The sequence below is a fragment of the Blennius ocellaris genome (assembly GCF_963422515.1).
Source record: "Blennius ocellaris genome assembly, chromosome: 12".
Lineage (NCBI taxonomy): Eukaryota > Metazoa > Chordata > Actinopteri > Blenniiformes > Blenniidae > Blennius > Blennius ocellaris.
The window spans coordinates 29,147,572-29,162,144 of record NC_137661.1 but is presented as its reverse complement, the minus strand read 5'-3'; the positions used below and the strand labels follow the sequence as shown (position 1 = coordinate 29,162,144).

Genomic DNA, 14,573 nt, shown 5'->3' with positions numbered 1-14,573 from the left:
AACTAGAACCACTCAAACAGTCTGACTTCATCCTGAAATAATCCCTGACCACTGTGTGTGTGTGTGTGTGGCATTTATTCTCACAAGTGTATCTACACATTTCTGTTTGTTATGTGTGTGGGACACACAAAGTGACTTCCATGTTTTGAGGCACAATAATACTCTTACCTAAACAAGGTGGATCATAAATCGGTCACCAGACCAATAAATGCTAATGTGAGCGCGAGGCTCCCGCTGTACTGCGATAAGAGTTAGTAAGCAGCAACGCTGATTCATTTGGTGTTATGAGGTCTAAAGCCATTATGAGCAGGGGTCAACGTGAGCCTGGGCAAAAACAAAAAGACTGGCACAAATAAACAGTAAACGGCATCAGAAACCTGCAATCTACCACTTTGACACAGTGTGCTTCTTGAAGTACGCCCATCAAAGTACTCCCATCAAAGTACTCCCATCAAAGTACTCCTACCCAAAGAAAGACATGAGGAGAACCAGTGCCGTCTGTCCAGAGAATTTCAAGTTGATTGCAGATACATAACACTTGAATGTTCCCAGGTCAAAGAGACCCTGTTAAGACTCAACGACTCGTCACAACGACTCGTCACGTCCGTCGGTCTCTGTGCTGAGGACGAGGACGAGGACGAGGACAAGCAGTGGTTTCCACAAACACCCTGTCCACGGCCACAGAACCCCACAGGTTCCTTCATGCGCTACGTAGCACTAAAACAAAGAACACTGCCACAATGCTTCCGTGCGTCGATGGCGCTGAAATGACTCCTTGACCTTCGGTTCACCTCCGACAGCTCTGACTCCACTTACTGGACAAACGTCATGACCAGGATTCGTCTTTCATTCAGAGACGAAGAGAAGAATGTCGACGACCAACATGGTGAGGAGGAAGCACGAATGCTGAAACTTGAACTTAATGCTTTACTCGTCATACATACAGACGTACAGCCACTTTTCTCTGCCGTTAATCCATCCTAAGGAACCGCTTGCAAGCACTGTGCAGCACCGGGGGGAACCAGGGGGACCGGGGGGAACCAGGGGGGGTCCTCTCAGTGACGACCCTCCAGCAGGTCCACTTCTACCTACAAACTGGTTTGTGTAGGACGGAGGCCGCCGCTGCCTCCGACATTCAGGTGGAGGTAGAATGAGAGGCAGCGCGGGACTCTAAGGACAGTCAGTAGTTGTTGTTGTTGTTGTTGTTGTTTCTCTCTCAGCTGCTCAGACGTTTCTGTTCTTGGCCTTTAATCTCAACTTCACCCAAGGACCCTACAGGTCCTGCAGCATCCAGCAGATGACAGATCAATAGTGGCTTGCAAAATTCTTCATCCCCCTTGAACCTTTCCACATTATGTCACAACTGTACATTGATTTTATGGGGATTATTTGATGTGATGCAAAACACCGTGTGCCATAGAATTCAGGTGGAAGCAAAATGATGCAAACCTTCAAAAACAAAGCCATTTTCCTTCCACTTCACAATCATGTGGCACGTTGCTTTGGTCCATCACGTAAAGTCACAGTTAAAATCAGTGTCGTCGTGGCTGCAATGTGACCAAATGTGGGAAAGTTGAAGGGGCAAGGACACTTTGACCAGCCAGAGTACAGAGAGAAGGGAAGCAGAGTCCCTATGAGTCCAACGTAGAGCATGAAGAGCCTGGACTGACGGCAGGACGCCGCCGGTGAGAGCGAGCGGCGCCGCTCAGGACCCAACTTCAGGAAGGAACAGAAACCCACAATGACAATCCTTCACTTCTGCACGCTCTCAAGCCCCGAGCCCCCCCCCCCCCCCAGAGCCCCCATTCTTTACAGGGGAACCACGCTGTCAATGCTTTGTTTCGTTGGGGTGTTTTTGTATGTTGACTTATTATTGTTTGGAGATTCTCAGAGTTGTCGTCACAGTTGTATTCAAACCCTCCTTTTAATTTCCCATTTGGCTCCACAGCTATGACATCTGTCTTTCCTTGTACCATTCAACAAACTCGTCCAACAAGACGGGCCCTGGTGAGAGGAGACAGATTAGAAGAATTAGAACCTCACTGGAACCGTCCGGTTGCCTTCAGGCGCGGTGACGGTCGACTCACAGGCGCCGTCCTCGTCGTAGTTGCTGAGGTCCAGGTTGATTGTCCTGCTGAACTCTAAGACGTTACACCATTGGTCTTTGTTGACCACTTTATACTTTGATTGCTGGGGAATGAAACATGGAGAGGTTAGGACTGTGCTGCACGACCTGAGGAACGTCTTGTGTCGGAGCACCGGCGTGGCCTCGTTCTCCACGACTGTTGTGACTCTCCAAATAACCAAAACGTTACAGTCACATGAAATGGTGGTTGAGAAGGCGCTTGACTCAACTCCAGAGAAAAAATAAAAATGAAGATTTGCAGGTTGTCTCTTTGGGTGAGGTTCCCATTTATTGTAACAAATTATAAAGGTAAATAACAAAACAGAAATTAGCAGCTTTCTCTGTTCCTCTGGATCTAGGTAAAACTGTGTTTTCCCCACCACCATTCAACTCAAACTAATTACTTCCCTGATCTTAAGCAGCTGCTGCTGGCAAGGAAACACAACAGAAACAACACCACCCCTTGTGGTTAAAAGTAAAATACATGCACAACAAAAAAGAATGGCTCCTACAACGACCTTACCTCTAGAAACTGATTGAAGACGGGAAACAAAGACCACGTCTTTCCCAGGAGGAGGCCCAACATGCACTTGGCTGTGTTCAAGTCCAGACTTCTCTGGTCCTTTTCCTGTCCAGTCAAAACATTTTGTGAAGATTCATTGCCACACTTTCAAAATGCCACATGTGATGTTCAGGTGCTGCGACTTGTGTGTGTCGGATCGTTGCTGCATCTCGTCTGCACAAAGTATTTCACCAAGAACTCTGGTCAGCATGGTGTTGATCGTCTCTTTAGCCAGCGACCTCTGCTGCTGTGTGTTCGACTGAGCCGAGGGCAGCAGACCCTCCACACCCAGAGTCCTACAACCATCAGGCCTCAGTGGTCCTGACATCAGCAATGTGCTGTCAAAGCTACAACCTAGACCCCCCTTCTGATTCAGAGACTCTCTTCTTCTTGAGCTGTGGATTATTACGATTCCCAAGTTTGGTTAAGCATCTATGCTTAAAACTTGCTTTTCCACCCCAAATCAACTTGCGAAGGGTTTTTAAACCTTCTCAGTGTGTCAAGTAGGAACCAGGACCAGAACCTAAACCCAGACTGCGTCTCACATCGACCTTTCTGTGGTGATGAAATCTATTTAAATTGCTTCAGATACTGTGTGCAACTTTTCATCATAGATGAAGCTTTGTGCAACTTACCCGGGCAAAATCAAAGGCGTATCTATAAATGAGCTTAAAACTGGTGCTTTCGTTCAGGACAGATCTCAAGTAGTCGAGCGAGTTCCTCAGTCTCTCTGTGGAGTCGCACCTGACGACAGAGGAAAGCCTGAGACACTTTGAACAACAACACATGCTCAGCTGAGGAGGAAAGGCACTTGTGAGAACTAATCCACATACAGCAAGGTGACTTTCTAAGTGTAAAGAGCCTAAAGCAGAGACGTACTGCAGGGAGCCCATGCCTCGCAGCCACTCCTGCAGGGTGAAGTAGCCCATACTCTGGGCGTCCAGCTTCCAGGCCAGAACCAACATCACCACCTGGACACGGGGACAGACAAGGACGTGTGGAAGTGGAGCAGTGAAGGACTGAGGGCCACCACAGAACCAAGAGGGCCAACACTTTTCCTGTGGTTCTAATGAAGAGCAGCTGTTAATGAGGCCTGGAGGTAAAGGTTGTGTGGGTCTGCCTGGCGTCCAGAGGACAGAGGACAGAGGACAGAGGACAGAGGATCATGACGACAAGAGAAGTGAACCTTACATTCTCTGGTTCCACCCCAATGTCCTCGCAGAACTTCTCCATGCCCTCGGGGCCGACCACGTCGTCACAGCCTAGAGCAGACCGGAACACAAGGTCACATGTGGAGCTGGACCACCAGGGAGTCTGGTCGGGGTCCCGGACCATCACAGACCATCACTTCAACAATCTGCTCACCTGCATATTCGTAGAACCATTCCAAACAGCGTTTACTAGAGAACGTCTCCTCCTCGCAGATCTGTGGCGTCTCGTGTTTCCTGAAAACACTGAAAATAAAAAGAAACTCCAGCAAACCTTCCGCTGGACGCGAGTCAGTGCAGGAGAAGCTCAGACCTGTCCTGACGACTCTTCTTGGCCGACATGTCATCTCCAGCAGAGGTTCTCCTCTTTTTCCTGGGAGGCATGGCTCTGGAGCAGCAGGCTGCAGGAGAACACAGGGAACACTGGAATCAATCCACCAGGTCTACTGAAGCAGCCATTTGACACCTGGATCCTCTGGCTCCTGCTGACCTGAGGGGTGGCTGTCCTGTCCAACGTCTTCTGTCAGGTTCTGTCCACAAACACAGGCCAGTTTGACAAATGCAGCTTGTCTGACTTGAAGTAGAACACGGAGGCACGCTTTAAAAACACACTGCCACTGTGTATTTACCAGCCTGTGCAAGGTGTGGTGGATCTTATGGATGCTAGCCAGTGTAGTCAAGTGGGAATTCAGCGGAAAGTCTATCAACACACAAAACATACCACAGTAAAATGCAGACTAAGGTTTGATCGCTGACCCAGGAGACGAGGGACATCGTGGAGCTCCAGGTTTTTACAATCTGTGCACAAAACCAGGCTCTCCAGCTCAACGGGGACACTTAGAACCCCTAACGGACTACCTCAGGACGGGGACAGACCGAGTCCTCCTGGAGAGACGAGCAGAGAGGAGGACAGTCGATGTGGCACCAGTCCTGCAGCTTCAGGAGCTTCGTGGTGAAACACAACTGCAGTGTAGACGCGCAACTTGCACACAGTTTCCAAAGTGTGAGACTCGTGCGACGGACGTTGTAGTTCCTTTCCTGCCAGCAGCCGCGGAGGAAACTACAAGTCCCAGGTCTGGCCGAGACCCGGGCTCCTCCAGACCTGCTCCCTCGACGCCCAGCAGACCGACCGAACCTTTAACCGGCTCGGTAGAACCGTCCCCACCTGAAAGCCTCCGAGCGCCGCGTCCCGCTGCCCCGCTGCGGCGTCCCGCTGCAGTCCGCCCGGCGCCGCGAGCGGCCGGACGCGTTTTACACAACTGCGTCACAACGTTCAATGTGTGCAACCGCCCGCAGTCCGACCCGGGACCGGCCGGGCCGAGCCGGGCCGAGCCGGACCCGGCGGGGTCCCGGGCCGGAGCGGCGCCGTGCGGGACGCCGGGAGAGGCGACGGACCCGAAGACCACCGCGACCCGGATTCGCACCGAGGACCGCCGCGCGTCCGCGAGCAACGGCGGCGTCGCGTCGAGCGCCGCCGAGGCGCGGCGGAGAAAAGCTGGAGGGAACGCCGGCGTGTCGACACCGCGACCCGCACGTCAGACCGGCCGAGGCTCGGCGGCGACCCCCCCCCTTTGTTGTCGCCCCGGAGCCGCGGCCGGATACAAAGAGGAGCCCGGCGAGGAGCCGCGGCCCCCGGGCTCCTCGCCGAGCCCGGCCGCGGGGCCAGAGCGGCCGCTCCGCCGCTCCGCCGCTCCGCCGGCCCGCGGACGGACTCGCTCCTCCAGAAGAAGCGCAGCTTTACTACTTACTTGCCGCATCAGAGTGCATCTTTATGAAACATACAGCGAGTGTGTGGGAAGTCCGCAGCCCGGCCAGTGGGCGGGGCCTGGCGACGCGGAGCACGCCCACTCGCTGTGATTGGCTGTCTGCGCCCACGGACTCCGCCTCCGCTGCATGCTGATTGGCTGACACAAGTGTCTCTTTCAGGACAGGGACGAGGGAGCGATAGGCCCCGCCCACTCCCTGCTGCGATTGGTCGGGTTTGCTCAACAGGCCGCGCCACGGAGCCGTCAATCACCGGGGCCTCCTCGTGCACGCCTGAAACCAGCCCACGACGCAATGTGATTGGTCGGTTTGCTCTCGCTCTGTTTGGGTTCCTGACGCTTCTGCAGAAGGTGACGTGTGACCCGGGGAGCGCTGCTGTGGCCCGGGACGGCCCGGGACGGCCCGGGACGTCTGGAGGTCTGGAGGTCTGGAGGTCTGGAGGTCTGGAGGTCTGGAGGTCTGGTGACGGCCCGGGACGTCTGGAGGTCTGGAGGTCTGGAGGTCTGGAGGTCTGGAGGTCTGGTGACGGTCCAGGTCCAGGTCCGCCTGTCAGGCTGCTGACAGGAAAACACACGTTCCTTATTTGTGAGGCTTGTTTCTGTTTGAAGTGACTTTATTGCCTAATATCACACTATTGAAGCTTCTCCACAAAGTGATTCAGGGTTTTATTTCACAAACTGCTGCAAAATTCAAGCTTTGTAATTGTTTATTTATTGTCTTTAAAGGACCATCAGGTCACGCTCAGTGGTAGAGCCACTGAAGTCACTCTGGAACTCTGTGCTTTGATGTTACTACTCTGGTGCTTTGATGTTACTACTCTGGTGCTTTGATTACTTTCATAACTCTGTTGTCAATTCTTGAATATCACTTATCCTGATTTTATTTTCATGCATCCCATTGTATTGCTTTCTATGTTTTTGTTGTTTGGGTTCAGTTCTTTGTAAGATCAATAAAAAAAGCAAAAGGTGCCATACGGATAAAGTTCATTGTAAAGATTGTCAATATTAATGAAACAACCTGTGTCGGTGTTGAACCGAACATCTGAACCAGGAAGTGACGTGATGGGACCTCTCTCTCTCTCTCTCTCTCTTTCTCTCTCTCTCTTTCTCTCTCTCTCTCTCTCTCTCTCCTTCACTCATCTTATCAGTACACAGTGAAATGATATTACTGTTTTTGTGACACAACCAGGAACAAGACAAGGTGTTTCGAGATGTTTTCTCTATTCTTTCTGACCAATTTGTCATTTTTTAGTTTAGTTTTTTTTTTTTTTTTTTTTTGGGGGGGGGGTTTACATGTTCATAAATAAAGATTCATTCATTCATTTCAGTCATATTCAACTGAATCCCGCTGAAGACATCATAGTAACAGCTGTCCTATCCAATCAATTTGATGCATGGTGGTAAAATAATACAAGTTGATTGGTGTAACAAATTCATACTTTTAATATTTGTGTAAAAGCTCAATCACTGCAGTCACTTTCTTAATATTGGTTCAATTGAACAATGTCTGCTATTTGATCAGATTTTCTTATTAAAGCAAATTTAAAGGCAGACCTTCAATGGGAGTGATTCACATGACCATAAAAGCATTAAGGGTTATTGTTTGCAGCAATACACTTCAAATAAGCTGCATATTAACAATAATAGAGACATTTTTCTCTTTGACCCAACTTGATAAAAGCTGTAGAAACAACAGACTGGTGCTGTTATCGTCACTTTATTAGTGGAGATAAAGAAGCGGCCGTTTGATGAACTAGTAACCATGCAGCCCTGTGGCGGGGGGGCGGGGGGGGGGGGGGGGGGGGGGGGCTGTCTGGACCTTGGACTACAAGGACTCCACCTCATTCATCCACTGAGCTTTACACTCTTTACACTCCACCGCTGAATAAATCCTCTGTGATTTAGCATAAAGTGTGAGTTCATGTTCACATTTGACCTCATATGTTGGCAAGAAGCAAATACAGCGACATTTAGAAAAACTGAAGCCAAACAGAATCCTGGAGAGCCTGGTCGTCTCACTGTGGAGCAGAACTCAAGTGTTGGACGGTTCGTCCACTAGTGGACAACGTGAGTGAGTGAGACCGGCTAGTTACACACACACACACACACACACACACACACACACGGAGAGTGTGTAATACATATTAAGACCTATAGCCAGAATAAAAGGATGTCATATTAAAACGTTGTAACCAGATGAATGGAATGACAGTTTGTTGATGTGTGATTAAAGGTGACATTTCTTGCTCATTGGCCTCTCACTGCCTCTCACTGCCTCTCACTGCCTCTCACTGCTGATTGGTCATACAATCAAACAAGCAGCCTTGCTGACAACAAGGTGTGTCCCTCTTGGATGTTCCGGTACAAGCTGGTGTACAGAGGTCAGTCGCAACTTATCTTTTAATGATCCTTATGAATTGTGACTATGATCAAATGTGTGCGTGTGTGTGTGTGTGTGTGTGTGTGTGTGTGTGTGTGTGTGTGTGTGTGTGTGTGTGTGTGTGTGTGGGCCGTCCTATAAAGCTGGTGTGTGGGAGGAGCCAGCAGTTGGACTCAGGCAGAGGAAGAGGAAGCAGCAGACCTACTGAGTGCAGCTCGAGAGAAGAACCACCACCATGGCTTCAGACAGCAGGGGGCCTCCTGGACCACCGGCTGCAGAGGGGGCCACACCGCCTGGACCACCGGCTGCAGAGGGGGCCACACCGCCTGCCCCCCACTCAGCGGCAAGGAAAGGACCCTGGAAGGTGAGAGGCCGAGGAAACACAGCACCTCAGTTGTTTGTGGTGCAGTGACCTGAGGTGACCCTGTGACCCCTGTGACCCCAGTGCCCAGTGAACGACGGCCACATCCACAGAGAGGACGTGAGGAAGGTGTGGAGGGAGTGTCAGGAGGACAGCTTCTGGTACCGAGGTAAACACTGGGTTCTGTAGGAACCTCTGAGGGAAACCAGCCTGTCAGACGGGAGGAGGAGGAGAGAGAGAGACGGCAGGCTGTGGTATGCATTGTGTCGGTGTTCATGTTCGAAGATCTGTGGGCGGGGCTTATATGTGGGCGGAGCTTATTGGTCATTCTCTTTACTCAACGGGTGTGTTTACTTTTTCACTCTGGAATTTACTGTGAGACACCACAAACACTCCCACATGTGGGTACGTTGGTAGAGAGCACACACACACACACACACACACACACACACACACACACACACACACACACACACACACACACACACACACACACACACACACACACACAGTGTGTGTGGGTGAGATGAGTCTCAGACCTGATAGTGAATCACCTGTTCCACCAGGTGAACTAGTGAAGGGTTCAGTGATGCAGACTGGCGTTGCCATAGCGACATAGAACGCTGCAGCGATCAGCCTCCGGACCAGCCGGGATCAAGATTCCACAGTGTGGAGATCAACCATGTTTCATATCAGAACAACGTTCCAGGCTGCACCAGCAGTGCTTTTTGTTTTCTCTTGTCAACAACTGATGTTAGTGTGAATCAGTGTGTTTCTGCATTCATCTGTTACCTTGCATGAGGAGGTCAAAGGGATCTGCCTTACTGGCACGTACCTCAGGCAGTTAGAGAGTGACCTCACTCTCACTCAGTAGAGACGAGGCAGTCACATGACCAGCTCTCCTTCCCCACAGGGAGTCCACTTTGAGTGACTTTATTCCACTACAGTCCAAAACATGTTAGGAGTTCAATGGAAACTGTGAGTCGGTGTGACTGTGAGTGTGACGGTATATCAGCTTTGTGATGGACGGAGCTGTTCTACCTTCAGAACCATGTGACCTCCTGGGATGGATTCTGACTGTATTTCAACATGTTTTCAACAATGTGATCTTCAAATGACAGCAGTGTGTTTGTGTGTGCAGCTCTCCCGCTGTCCCTGGGCAGCATGGCCGTCACTGGGGGGCTCATCTATAACGGTAAAGCTCTTCTGAACACGGGAACCATTGGTACTCCTCATCATTGTTCCCTTCAACCAACTCAAACTGTTCTTTTTCCTTTACAGGCGTTTGGCAGGCATCAAAGAGATTTGGTCCATTTCCCAAACTAGCTGGTTTGTGTTCTTGTTGCTTTAAGTTACCAGCTGTATTGAGTTATTGTTGCTTTAAGTTACCAGCTGTATTGAGTTATTGTATCTTTAAGTTACCAGCTGTATTGAGTTATTGTATGTTTAAGTTACCAGCTGTATTGAGTTATTGTATGTTTAAGTTACCAGCTGTATTGAGTTATTGTATGTTTAAGTTACCAGCTGTATTGAGTTATTGTATGTTTAAGTTACCAGCTGTATTGAGTTATTGTATGTTTAAGTTACCAGCTGTATTGAGTTATTATATCTTAATTTACCAGCTGTATTGAGTTATTATATCTTAATTTACCAGCTGTATTGAGTTATTATATCTTAATTTACCAGCTGTATTGAGTTATTATATCTTAATTTACCAGCTGTATTGAGTTATTGTATGTTGAAGTTACCAGCTGTATTGAGTTATTATATCTTAATTTACCAGCTGTATTGAGTTATTATATCTTAATTTACCAGCTGTATTGAGTTATTGTATGTTGAAGTTACCAGCTGTATTGAGTTATTGTATCTTAATTTACCAGCTGTATTGAGTTATTGTATCTTAATTTACCAGCTGTATTGAGTTATTGTATCTTTAAGTTACCAGCTGTATTGAGTTATTGTATCTTAATTTACCAGCTGTATTGAGTTATTGTATGTTGAAGTTACCAGCTGTATTGAGTTATTATATCTTAATTTACCAGCTGTATTGAGTTATTGTATCTTAATTTACCAGCTGTATTGAGTTATTGTATCTTTAAGTTACCAGCTGTATTGAGTTATTGTATGTTGAAGTTACCAGCTGTATTGAGTTATTATATCTTAATTTACCAGCTGTATTGAGTTATTATATCTTAATTTACCAGCTGTATTGAGTTATTATATCTTAATTTACCAGCTGTATTGAGTTATTGTATCTTAATTTACCAGCTGTATTGAGTTATTGTATGTTTAAGTTACCAGCTGTATTGAGTTATTGTATGTTGAAGTTACCAGCTGTATTGAGTTATTGTATGTTGAAGTTACCAGCTGTATTGAGTTATTATATCTTAATTTACCAGCTGTATTGAGTTATTATATCTTAATTTACCAGCTGTATTGAGTTATTATATCTTAATTTACCAGCTGTATTGAGTTATTATATCTTAATTTACCAGCTGTATTGAGTTATTATATCTTAATTTACCAGCTGTATTGAGTTATTATATCTTAATTTACCAGCTGTATTGAGTTATTATATCTTAATTTACCAGCTGTATTGAGTTATTATATCTTAATTTACCAGCTGTATTGAGTTATTGTATGTTGAAGTTACCAGCTGTATTGAGTTATTGTATGTTGAAGTTACCAGCTGTATTGAGTTATTGTATGTTGAAGTTACCAGCTGTATTGAGTTATTGTATGTTGAAGTTACCAGCTGTATTGAGTTATTATATCTTAATTTACCAGCTGTATTGAGGCTCAGGCGGTGAGGTGTGATGTTCACAGTGGCTGGCGTCCTGGGCTACGCTCTGGGGAAAGCCTCCTATGCTCCTACTTGCCGGAGCAAGTTCCAGACCCTGGGCCTGCAGGATGGACCTGGATTCGGACCTGGATTCGGACCTTGGTCCAGAGGGGGGCCTCGCGGTCCTGGACACAGGTGCAGAGCTCATTGAATGTTTTTACTCCATAACGCCATCTAATGCTCTCATGTTGACTGATCATATAGACGATTCAGTCACGAGTACGACTGCAAATAGAAATGAACTTCAGACGTGTATCATGTGGGTTATTTCCATGTGAAACAAAAGAACTTCTGATTTGTGTCTCTGTGATGTGATGAACATACTGAAGCTACCAAACTCACCAACATGTAAATCCAGCATGTAGTCTGTCCTCCGTCCAATAAGAAGACAAGCAGATTGAATCGTGACATAACTCTGAGTAACTACTGCATTAAAACAACCTGCCATAGTGACAGAAATGTAAAGTGACTCGGTGCAGATTCGCTCCCTGAAGGACTCATATGGCCAGTTAGTGCACAAAGTGGCACTCTGATGGGATTCGTAGAATCGTTTGAAAACAGCAAGTGGTTACGAGCCACAGAACCAAATACTGCTTTCATTTCTTGTTAGTTGAAGAGGTTTGAAGGAATTCCCACAGACTGTCTGCATTAATGTCCAGGGCTTGTCTCCACAGAGCTTGCCACCATGTGTGTGAGGAATGTCGGCAACAGGCTCCAGCGGCGCCTGCAGAAGACGCTTGAGGTCCCAGGTGAACACGTCCTCGTCACGCTGACCTTTGCTCCTCCAGTCGCCTGGGATTCTGGCTTCATCTCATTCTTTGCACTTTGCAGCCTCAACGGGACGCTGGAGGAATGTCTGTCGCCATGGATCCATCACTTTCAGCATTTCCTTTGTTCACGACAATAAATACTGCACTTTGAGCGATTTATCTTTGCCTCTGATGTAATTAATAAAACAGCCAGCTGGGGGCGCCACCGTCCACTCAAACACCGACAGGAAGCGTTTCATTTCCATTCTCATCGAAATAAAAGCAGCACTTCCTCTGGAGGTACAAAGTGTGTTATTGGACTGCAACAGAGGAATAAAACAAGCTTTGCAGTTTAATCTTTAGCAGCCAGATGAACAAGTTCCCTCCGTCTGTCATGGTCCGAAGAGCCACGGCCCACAGGGTCAGTCCAGGACTCCAGGAGAAACACAATGGTTCCAGTGTAGACAACTGGCTGCAGTGGTCAGTGTCTCATATGAGAAACCTCATCACCATCATCATCATCAGTGATCAACAACAATACTTCATTCTTGTTCAAGTGTTGAACGGCCGTAGAAGTTTCTTATCTACAAACGACAAACCTGAAGTAGTTGCCTTGAAGTACTTAACCAATAAATGTCTAAGAATTCACAGAGAGTGTTCCATCATTATATAATTATTATTTTCTGAATGTTCTATTCTATAACAAGTATAAAGGTGTGAAAACGTGTTTTCTCCTTCCCGATTTCTTACTTTTTTGGCACATTTTCCACACTGAAATGTTTCAGATCAAACTGGTTTAAACTTCAGTCAAAGACAACACAAGTAAACACAGAAAGCAGTTTTTACTGAAGGGTTTTATTAGTGAGGAAGAAAGAAGCCAAAGCTCCGTGGGCCAGTGTGAAGCAGTGTTTGCCCTGCTGGGCACCGCTGAGCACAAACTCCTGCAATCAAGCATTTGTGACGACTTTTCCGACGCAGTGGAGGAAGTCTGGACACTCTTCTTGACACAATTGTTGTAATTCAGTCACATTGTCTTCGAGGGTTTTCCAGCATCAGCCGTCTTTCCAGGTCCTTCACAGCGTCTCGGTGGGATCGAGGTCAGGACTCCAAAGTCTTCATGTCGATTCTCCTCGGGTCTCTGACTGTCTGACCGTGACGCAATATTAAACACTGGAGAAAACTACTAAGATGAGTTTTTGTTAGTTATTATATAAGAGACTTTTCACTTGTCAATATGGTTAAATCTTTGTTTTGAACCGTGACAAGAGCTTAACTGTGTTTCAAGCTCACTCTTAAGTTATGATTTTAAGATGAAAACACTCAATTGGGCTCATTTGTTTGTGGAAAAACTAACTGTTTTCATGTTTTTCACACTTTTCACATTTTTGTTTTTGCTCCCATTTTCCATGAGCTGAACTCAATGAACTAAAACATTTTCTATAAACACAAAAATAACTATTTCTCTCATATTGTTCATAAATCTGTCTAAATCCGTGTTCGCGGGCGCTTCTTTGCCGAGGTAATCCAGCCCACCTTACAGGTGTGGCAGATCAAGATGCTGATTAGACAGCATGAATATTGACCAGGTGTGTCTGAGGGTGGCCACAACAAAAGGTTGTATATATATACAGTGAGTGAGGGAGCTCAGGTAGCTACATCACTGAGCGGCGAATATCACCATGGCAACAGATGCTGATCACCTTTGATGTCCATGAGGTGCCTCTCTCATCCGCTTTTGTATGAGAAGGGATTTTTGTTTTGCAGGTAATGAGGATTGTTTCTGAAATGGTTAGCCATCAACGTCCCAAAATCGAATCAAATCATCCATGAAAATTTCATGCAATTCGGTTGAATAGTTTTTGCGAAAAGTTGGCAAAATATATAAATACATATAAATGAATATACACACGCAGACCAAAACATAACCTTGTCGACCCAACTCTCGTTGCCGAAGGTAAAAAAAACAAAAAACAAATAAGTAAATAAACAAGGGGAATCTGTGCAGAAGTCGATGTACGTCGGTTGCAGTAAAAGTTCGCCCCGCCCCTAAAAGACGCTATCCAATCAACAGGTCGTTCTGTGTAAATTGACACGCATTCTGTCAAACAGGACGCGGAACCTTATGTGGGCGTTTACAACGGAAGCCAATAGGAGTGAAGGGAGGCGGGACTAACGGGCTGCCGTCCGCTGTGACAGTGGAGCTCTTCCAGCGCTGAAACAGAACGAAGGAGAAAAAAAATCCCACTACTACGCAAACCCTCGAATGGAGGAGGGCCAGGACGCGGAGGCTCGTTCGGCAAATGAAGACAACGTCTGCAAGCGAGCCGCCTAGCTCAACGACCCAGGGAAGAGAGCAAAGTTGTGAGTAGCGTCCGTTCGCCGTCCGGAGGAGGAAGCGGGCGCGGGGCGCTGCTGGCCGCGGGTCCCGCTGCCGCGCTGCAAGTTCCGGCAGGAACTTTGTGGTGGAGGAGACCGTTAGCGGTCCTCCGGAGCCCCGGGCTGGCAGCCGGGCGAGAGCAGCACTTCGGCTGCTCTGCCGAGCTCCTCGCCGGCCGGCTGGCGAGGCGAGCCGCGGCCAGGCTG

At 47.5% G+C, this 14,573-nt stretch overlaps 2 protein-coding genes across 7 annotated transcripts; one reads left to right on the top strand and one right to left on the bottom strand.

Annotated features, from left to right (window-relative positions):
- Positions 1-1,818: 1,818 nt before the first annotated feature.
- On the bottom strand, positions 1,819-5,718 carry dcun1d4 (DCN1, defective in cullin neddylation 1, domain containing 4). 5 transcript variants are annotated; one of them, XM_080505980.1, is made up of 11 exons: positions 5,644-5,718; positions 4,525-4,595; positions 4,386-4,425; positions 4,209-4,296; positions 4,053-4,141; positions 3,879-3,949; positions 3,567-3,658; positions 3,323-3,431; positions 2,649-2,753; positions 2,088-2,190; positions 1,819-2,004 (listed from the first exon to the last, which is right to left on the bottom strand). In XM_080505980.1, exons 1-11 carry the CDS (start codon positions 5,660-5,662, stop codon positions 1,949-1,951), a joined length of 843 nt encoding a protein of 280 aa, XP_080362106.1. In that variant the 5' UTR covers positions 5,663-5,718; the 3' UTR covers positions 1,819-1,948. The 5 variants fall into 5 exon arrangements, with proteins under 5 accessions (XP_080362106.1, XP_080362108.1, XP_080362105.1 ...); XM_080505982.1 differs by having other exon boundaries at positions 4,053-4,132; positions 5,644-5,705; XM_080505979.1 differs by lacking the exon at positions 5,644-5,718 and adding an exon at positions 4,754-4,877.
- A 2,508-nt stretch (positions 5,719-8,226) lies between these two features.
- On the top strand, positions 8,227-12,174 carry ociad2 (OCIA domain containing 2). 2 transcript variants are annotated; one of them, XM_080505987.1, is made up of 7 exons: positions 8,227-8,402; positions 8,484-8,568; positions 9,541-9,594; positions 9,681-9,728; positions 11,226-11,376; positions 11,916-11,990; positions 12,073-12,174. In XM_080505987.1, exons 1-6 carry the CDS (start codon positions 8,274-8,276, stop codon positions 11,980-11,982), a joined length of 534 nt encoding a protein of 177 aa, XP_080362113.1. In that variant the 5' UTR covers positions 8,227-8,273; the 3' UTR covers positions 11,983-11,990; positions 12,073-12,174. The 2 variants fall into 2 exon arrangements, with proteins under 2 accessions (XP_080362113.1, XP_080362112.1); XM_080505986.1 differs by having other exon boundaries at positions 11,916-12,166.
- Positions 12,175-14,573: the final 2,399 nt, after the last annotated feature.

What these genes read in the sequence shown, in the direction of transcription:
- dcun1d4 (XM_080505981.1), bottom strand. Translation starts at nt 4,614, where the DNA reads ATGTTTTGTGTGTTGATAGACTTTCCGCTGAATTCCCACTTGACTACA. An exon ending in ACCACACCTTGCACAGGCTG is followed by an intron (nt 4,426 to 4,524) that starts GTAAATACACAG and finishes GTTTGTGGACAG; the next exon opens with AACCTGACAGAAGACGTTGG. An exon ending in CGAGGCATGGGCTCCCTGCA is followed by an intron (nt 3,432 to 3,566) that starts GTACGTCTCTGC and finishes CTCTGTCGTCAG; the next exon opens with GTGCGACTCCACAGAGAGAC.
- ociad2 (XM_080505987.1), top strand. Translation starts at nt 8,274, where the DNA reads ATGGCTTCAGACAGCAGGGGGCCTCCTGGACCACCGGCTGCAGAGGGG. An exon ending in GGACAGCTTCTGGTACCGAG is followed by an intron (nt 8,569 to 9,540) that starts GTAAACACTGGG and finishes TTGTGTGTGCAG; the next exon opens with CTCTCCCGCTGTCCCTGGGC. An exon ending in CCTCGCGGTCCTGGACACAG is followed by an intron (nt 11,377 to 11,915) that starts GTGCAGAGCTCA and finishes TTGTCTCCACAG; the next exon opens with AGCTTGCCACCATGTGTGTG.